Consider the following 8,347-nt stretch of genomic DNA (forward strand, 5'->3'; position numbering starts at 1 on the left):
CTTGTTTCCAAAAAAGAACAGAAGAACACACACACACACACACATATAACATTATTACTTCATTTTTATATTTTCATATTCATTGGTATGTATATAATTATGTAATACATTTATGAGTTTCAGTCAAATGACTTCATAAAGTTTTATTATGCCCATTAAATTGGATTAAATGGTCCTGAACAAAAGATAATTGTGTATTATTTAAACACCGGATGGGTAGAAAAAGAATGCATACTAAATGAATGATTAGTTATGTGACGTGAATGTGTGTGTTTGTACCTAAAGGCTGCCCCCACAGACTCTTCTGAGAGTACCACTGCTTTCCCAGAGCCGTCAGAAGATTCTGATCATGAAGAGGAGTGACGTTCCGGATCACGCCTGCTTTCTCCAGCTTCTGTACTGCAGACAGAGAGAGAAAGGGATGAACGGGCAGACGGACAGACGGACGGACGGACGGACGGACAGACAGACAGATAGATAGATAGATAGATAGATAGATAGATAGATAGATAGATAGATAGATAGATAGACAGATAGATAGACAGATAGATAGATAGACAAACAGATAGATAGATAGATAGATAGATAGATAGACAAACAGATAGACAGATAGATAGATAGATAGATAGATAGATAGATAGATAGATAGATAGATAGATAGATAGATAGATAGATAGATAGATAGATAGATAGATAGATAGATAGATAGATAGATAGATAGATAGATAGATAGAACTGCATGCAGTGACTAAGCAGTTCAGAGAGAGAGGAGAGTGGAGCCTGCTGGCGACTCATGGAACTGCACGTTATGAATAGAAAACTTGCACACTGTTTACTAAAACACACTGTATAAATGTATAAAAGTATAGTGTGCAAAACAATATGCAAGCTTAAATGTTTAAACGAAGTCGTTGGATATAAAGAGAGTTAATTCAATCCTATTTTGTGTAAGAATGTTGCAATTTTTAGCAGTCCGATCAAATAATGAGCCAATCACAGGCTGCACCTGAAATAACATACTTCCCTACTATACAGTAGGCGAAAAACAGAATGTGACGAAAGTAGTCCGAATTCACAGTACTCGTAAAATAGTAGGCAAAAATTACCCGGATGACTTACTACTTTCGGAAAGATTCTTTACTATCCCATGAGGCCACGGGAGATGATTTGTGAATGACGGTGAAGCGACGCAACTGTCGCTGTTAGGTAACGTGAAAATGATTTTTTTTTACTAAAAAAACTTGTTTTACAATACATTCAACATTCATACTATATATAACACTTTTTTAGTGCTCGCCAAGTAAGTACTTAATAAGTACAGAGAGTATGCAGTTTCGGACGCAGTTGTGTGCACTGTATTGTGGGATGTTGACACACTCTTCTACATTAAACATGCATACTGTACACAGTATACGGCAGGCAGCAAAAATGATTATGATAGTATGCTAATCGAAACACCTCCAGTTGAAAATAAATGTTATTATCTTTACATTTTTAATCGTATTTTATGCACAAATGTCTAAGCCAACATTTTGTCATTCCAGGAAGGTGAAAAATATACATACATGCACATGCACATACTCACAGATGCTCACTCTGGCTTTCAGCTTCCCCTTGGGTGTTGGGATTCCTGGGATTCGCTGGTCCTCCATGGCTCTCATGGAATCCAATTCATATTTGACTATGTACTGCCTCTCTGCCAGCGTCAGGAACTTCTGCATGTCATCTGCAGAAAGAGTGAAATAACAACGAATTGTTGGTATAATAACATTAGCCAGATGCTAATGTTTACATGCCAATGCAGACACTAAAATGTTATCAAAATAAAATACATAGTTAAAAGTATTCACCAGTGAAGAACATATTTTTAGTGCATAGTAGAAATGTGCAAATTGAGATGGAGGCAATGTCAGTGAGCAAGCACAATCTTGAGTGTATTATTTTATTTATTGTGTAGGCTGTGTGTCCTCACCAATGTTGCAAAAGTTGTCGCGGTCATCAAAGGAGAAGGCCGTCATGTTTCCATCTTGATAGGTTTTGCAGAGGCCAAGGTCTTCAGTCACCCTAAGAAGGGTACATCGAGGGGCAGCCACAACTATCATGTCCCCTTTCATGTCCTCTCCCGGGTGAACTAACAGTTGAGCCCCTAAACAACAAGGAAGAAGGTTGAGTTATAAAAGTTATTCTATATTTAGTATTATTAGAGTATAAGCCTAGCCTATAAGCAATAATAAACGAAGGGCCGTCCCAGCTAACACAGAAAGTTCCCCTAACATTAGTATCAGGTTCCCATTTGGTTATTTTTTGAGAACCAAATAATAACGTTCTAGGCACTTTTTTTCTTTCTTTTTTTTTTTTTTTGTTGCAACCATAAAACAACTTTCCCAGAACGCGTTATAATGATCAGATAAATCCAACTTTATGCCTAAAATATTAAGCCAGGGTTAAACATAGTGTGAATAGCGCAGAAATCATAAATTTGTGTGGGGGTTCTATTTTCATTTAGCCTAACTGTGCGTTCACACCGCCGCCGACTTGAGCTTCCAAAGTTACCGGAAATCATTCATTTTCAATGGAAGCTGGCTTCTCTCAGCTGCAAGGAGCGTCAAATTCCTCGACGTCGCGTTTTGGGCGTTTTGAGCGTTTTGAGCGTCAATCTGAAAGTTGAGAGAAGCTCAACTTTATGGTAATGAGCTATGACGCGGTTCAGCGGCAAGCAGCGGCAAAACGCCAGCAACCAATCGGAATATAGACGTCCTTCGCGCTGGCTGATTCCGGAGAAACATACGATGTAAACTTTCGTTCCTACCAAAACATTAGTTCCGAGAAAAAATTATTAATTGCAGAGTTTAACCATCATACAGTGAAAGTGTATCATTTGCATGTGTTTTAAAGTCCTGTCAGCAAGAACGAGCAGAGAGAGAGAGATCCCCGGCCGCGCGCGCGCTTACTCACCCGAGCGCTGTCTTGAATGCAAGACTCTTGCTCTCTCTCTCTCCCTCGCGCATATTATTCAAAATCAATTGATACGATGGTGTCGAAAAAAAAACTCTCCAGTGATGAAATGTTTTCTGTGTTGACAAATCTTGCGCGATATCCTAAATTGCCGAATGCATTGCTTGTTTTTTCTGTTTACATTTCATGGTGTGACACTTCTCTTCTTCCATGATCGAACACAGAATGCTGCTACGTCAGAGCGGCCAAAGCGTCAACAAGCTTCCCCGTACTTTTTGACAAGCGTCTTTGACTGGGCGGCCAGAGCTTCTTTGCAGCTCAAGTCGGCGGCGGTGTGAACGCTCAGTAATTCGCGCCTCTGATCCACGCGCTTCTCCAGCACGCGCTTTCTCCTGTCTTCCACAGAAAACCGCGCGCTCGCGTATTAACGGTCGCTTCGTTTTAGTGCCTGACTGACTGACAGTCGCTTATCGACCTTGAGGGGGGGTAACTAAATAGAATTTTATGAAGTTTAGTGACAACATGTTACAATGTTTACATTGTACAATGACTGGTAGGATACAGTTTTTATTATTGCTTGACAAAAATTTCAAGATTTAATTTCCATTCTTGTCATTTGATTCCAATTTTGATTCAATATTGACTAATTTGGATACATGTTTATTTTAAATTTTATTTAAAAAAATAATCTCACCTAATGCTGTAAACATAGAGGGCATTAAATATAATGCAGTAACAATTATTTAATGACATAAGTAAAAATATAATACATATGTAATATAGTGCTCAGCAAAATCTCCTCTATAGCTATTTTTCTATTCAATTAGCATGCTATGGTCATTAAATGGCTTTCCTGAGGTAAATGTAACGTTATGTGACATAATTGTTCTCCTGCTGTTATATATTGACCTCTTTCCGTGGTTGAAAAACACTAATAGATCGATATTATGTATACTTTCGGTAAGTTGTACTGCATCTTTAAATAAAAAGTAACAGATGATCGGTTCACGTGCACTTGAAATGAGGCGCTCAGCGATCTGTCACGTCACATTTACAAGCGCCAAACGTATTTTTGTCTGAATTTCGTAATAAAATTGACGGAATCTAAGAGCTGAGAATTAGTTTAATATTAAAGGTACCTCTTTGCTCCGCAATTTTTCTGTGCGTGAGAAAATGGATGTGTGGCGTGAGAGTGTGTGAAAAGGGTCAATTGCGTGAGTCTCACGCTCAATGCGTGAGAGTTGGCAGCCCTAGTTTTAACCACAAACCAACATGAGACTTCAAGTCTTTTAAATAAATGATTCTCTCTTCTCTCTTCTTTTGGTATAGAATAAAATACCAGTTCCAGGGTTCCTCTTTCGGCTGTTGTTGCAGCCAACTGCACAACATATTGCAGGCATTACTGAGACCGTCGCGGTCGCAAAGATGGCGGCGCAAAGCTACAGTGACGTCATGTGAATCGAATGAATAGCCTACAATTCAGTGGTATGAATTTCATATTTTAAAAACCAGTGTGTTATGTTGAAGTCATTGTTATTTGGTGCTAAGGAAAATTCTGGGTTACGTTATAGCCTAACGTTACCCCGTGAAATAGCCTATAGTAAATCTTACATATTAATGGACCAAATTAATCTTATTTAATCTTCCATATGATGTTTGGTGTGCCCGGATTATTTCTATTAATTAAACAATAGATAAATAGCCTACAAGATGGTTTATACTGTTTATAGCGCACACGGTAGGTGTCCTTAAAACGCTCATGTTTAGGACTAATTTCTTAAGCATCTTGTCCCATGCCTCCATAGCTAATTCCAAAACGTAATTTTAGAGCTTGTAATGGAGGTTTGAGCCACTGATATGCAGTTATTGGAGATTGATTGATCGGTTGATCGATTGATTGAGTCTGTGTGTCTCTCAACATTGTTCGGCATCAGCATCTCTACTCATAGCTAAGTTAAGTTTAACTGCTTCAAAAGAGTGATGTTACCACCTCGATACTGAGAAATATCATGTTTTGCAGATGTGAAACTGCAAGGCAGCGCTAACAACAGGTTTCTGTGAATGTGAATATAAAAAAAGTGTTCTTCTCACCTCCAGCCTTCACAGGTGCAGATATCATGGACATGATCCACTGTTTGGTGATGGGCTGGACACTCTCAGCTAGCTGGATCAGAACCAAAGGCTCTATGTGGCTGGAGATACAGCAGGGACAACTGACCCGGGACCAGGAGCTGGGCCCTGTCACCTTGGTCAGGGTTGAAAATTCCCCTTGAGGTTCCTTCTGGGACGTCATGGTGTCCCTGTGGAACTGTAACCCACGAGAGAGTATGTCTGTTTTTATTTTATTTATCTCACCGTGTTCTCCATTTTACTGTATATTAGTCGGCATTTTCCAAGAGTCGAGCACAAAAAAGAGCCTGAAACTTTAATATTATTATTCATTATTACAATAAATTATAATATTATTATTAAAACTATATAAACTATAATATTATTAGTAAATATTATATTAGTAAATATAACAATGCATATGTATTTTAAAATTATATATTATATAATAGATATAAATATTTGTTTGTTGAGAAAAGTGTGAACGTTTGTTTTCAAAAACTGGGTGTGAATATAGGCTATTTAAAAACTCTGATTTGAGTGAATTTGCTATTTAATAAACATTAAATTTATAATGTTTGAATTTATTATATTTAAAATGTATAATATATTTTAATATATAAAAATACATTTATTATATTTAAAATGTATAAAATAAAATTACAAATTAAAAATCAATATTGGGTCATAAAAATACTTAAATAAAAATATTTTTTTATATATATTAAAGTATATATTTATAAAATAATCTGAAAAAGTATGACATAGTTGTGTGATTTTAATTGTTAGATATAGTTAAAAAGGTCAAGACCTCTGAGGACAAAATCTAAATTTTAAGGGGGTATACCGAAATTTGCAAGAGATACTTTTCATGTTGTTAATTTATATCATATTATAGTTAATCAAATATTTCTAATAATTTTGTCACTCTAATGCTTTAAAAACATCTTGAGCCATTTGTGGGAAGTGCTTATAAAGAATGTCTATAAAGATTAAACAATTATTACAACTGAGCCAAGAGATTAAAGTCGAAACTATATAGGCTATAACAGTCTAATAAAGAGGCATACATCTACAGTTCATTCAAATCACCGCCAGTAAATGCAAACACGTGAGAGTGCATGAGCTAGCAGATATATGGCTTCCTGAAAGCCTAGACAACAGACAAGCTTAAACAAAACAAAACATCTTTTTACAGTATCATGTACTAAACTACATAATTCTATACTAATAGAGAGAAAAGTAGCATTACTTAAGGACTGAATGCACTACTGTCAAATGAGGTCATATCCTCTGTCTGCAGCCTTTGTTTACAATGCCAAAATGGCAAAAGTTGTGCGTTCAACTCGGATGAGAGTGAAACAAAAAAATAAACAGGAAGAGAGCAAGTTATACAGAGTGAGAGAGGGTACAGAAAAGGAAATAGAAAGGAGACCGTTCTGCAGGATACCTGTCAACGGCAGGACCTTCTCTCGGAGCGCTTGTGTGTGTTGTTGATGTTCACACCCCCTCCAGTGTCCTGTTTAAAACCAACTGAAGTGTAAAACTCACACACAGACACTGAAACACTACGAGGATGGGTTGTTGACCACACTCACGCTGTTCAGAGCCAATCCATTCGCTGGTTTACTTGGAGAGAACAGGAATGCAGCAGAACGTTTCTCACTTTCTCCTCCCAGCCTTTAGGGTGTGGAGGGACATTTTCATTTTTTTCTGATGGTGACTGCATTTCTGCTGTCCGTGTGCACATCTGGGTCCTATTGCCTGCCATGTTTGTTTTTGAAAATAGCATGTTGCTAGTTGCTAGTTGCTAGTGCTAGTTTAAATTTATAGTAAGTATGTTATAGAAAACATGACCAATACGCACAATGCAGTGTATTATATGAGCATGAGCAGTGGACTACAAGGAGTAATTTAGTTTCTAAATTTTCTAATTTATTTTTCTAATTTGTAATACATTATAGATATATTATTATAACTTAATATACTGTATATATATTATAATTCACTATCTACTGTATGTAGCAAAATTAAAATTTATTTTTGGTAATTTTCTATTTAATTTTATTTTAATTTTTCAGTCTTTTTTGTTTTAGTATTTTATAACTATTATAAAATAAATTTAACTGATATCATTTAAATGTTTTTTAAAATATACATTATTGTCACATGTGTCTGTCCTTGGACTTTTATGTTGAAGTGTTTCCTGTGCTTTATTTTGTACTTTTCTACTTATGTTATTCATTTTTGGACATTTTCTATTTAATTTTTGTTTTTATTAACACTAGTCACTACTAGCACGTTTTTTTTCTCCAGAACTGCTTTATAGTTGAATTGGTCAACTTTACACAGTCATTGAACTGAACTAAATTAATACTGAACTGACTTCAGCTGAACAATAACACTTGTCTTTTTAGAGCTGCTTTATAGCAGAATTGAATTCTGTTTGCACAATTGATCATTATTTTCCTTTTTATTACGATGATTAATATCTTCATTAATTCACTTTCTTTTCAAAGCAAAAGTTAACCAAATGACACAGTAGTGACATGACAAAATGATTGCACTATCCTGGAAATGCATGTGCATTTAGTAGCTACTTTTTCAAGTATCAGGCAGTGTTCATTGTTATTACACGACTACTAAAACCACAGAGTGGGTGGAGACATAAGACTGGATGAACAGGATTGTTGGCTTTGTAAATAGATTCATGCAAATGATCAGAACAGCGAACAGTTGGCAACTCTTTCTGTTCATATAATGAATGAACAAAGCTGTATATGGGTGTGCTCAGTGGGTAGAGGTCACTGGTTCGAGTCTCGGCTGAGCCAAGAGGCCTTTCTGTGTGGAGTTTGCATGTTCTCCCTTCCCTGTCTTTTTGAGTTTCCTCCGGTTTCCCCCACAATCCAAAAACATGCAGTAGGTGCATTGGAGTCGCTAAATGTCTGTAGGAGTGTGTGAGTCCCAAGCCATGTAATGGGGAGGGTTGGGGAAAGACCTGGCGACCTCCCCCGGATAATCATCAGCAACAAAACTCAGGACAGCGTATGCCGTGAGATGGCCCATAGAATCACCAATATATACATATACACACACACACACACACACACACACACACACACACACACACACAAGATTGGGATTCACTAAGTAAAAAAAAAAAAAAAAAAAAAAAAACTTTTAGTTCAGCAAGGTTAAATAGATCAAAAGTGACAGTAAAAACATGTTACAAAAATTCCATTTCAAATAAATGCTGTTCTTTTGAAAATTAATATTCATTAAA

The 8,347-nt window shown here is 36.5% G+C and overlaps 1 protein-coding gene across 2 annotated transcripts in view; it reads right to left on the bottom strand.

The window, feature by feature from the left end:
• ano10b (anoctamin 10b) overlaps positions 1–6,785 on the bottom strand; it is a 10,796-nt gene extending 4,011 nt beyond the window's left edge. For both annotated transcript variants that reach the window (XM_081356852.1, XM_081356851.1), the window contains exons 1-6: positions 6,663–6,785; positions 6,515–6,583; positions 5,047–5,263; positions 1,973–2,146; positions 1,586–1,726; positions 280–399 (exon numbers count right to left, since the gene is read on the bottom strand). In XM_081356852.1, coding sequence (XP_081212978.1) covers positions 280–399; positions 1,586–1,726; positions 1,973–2,146; positions 5,047–5,248 — 637 coding nt within the window. In that variant the 5' untranslated portion in view covers positions 5,249–5,263; positions 6,515–6,583; positions 6,663–6,785. The remainder of the gene's footprint in view (positions 1–279; positions 400–1,585; positions 1,727–1,972; positions 2,147–5,046; positions 5,264–6,514; positions 6,584–6,662) is intronic.
• Between the last annotated feature and the right edge of the window lie 1,562 nt (positions 6,786–8,347).

This window comes from Scardinius erythrophthalmus, assembly GCF_964197995.2.
Source record: "Scardinius erythrophthalmus genome assembly, chromosome: 24".
Taxonomy (NCBI): Eukaryota; Metazoa; Chordata; class Actinopteri; order Cypriniformes; family Leuciscidae; genus Scardinius; species Scardinius erythrophthalmus.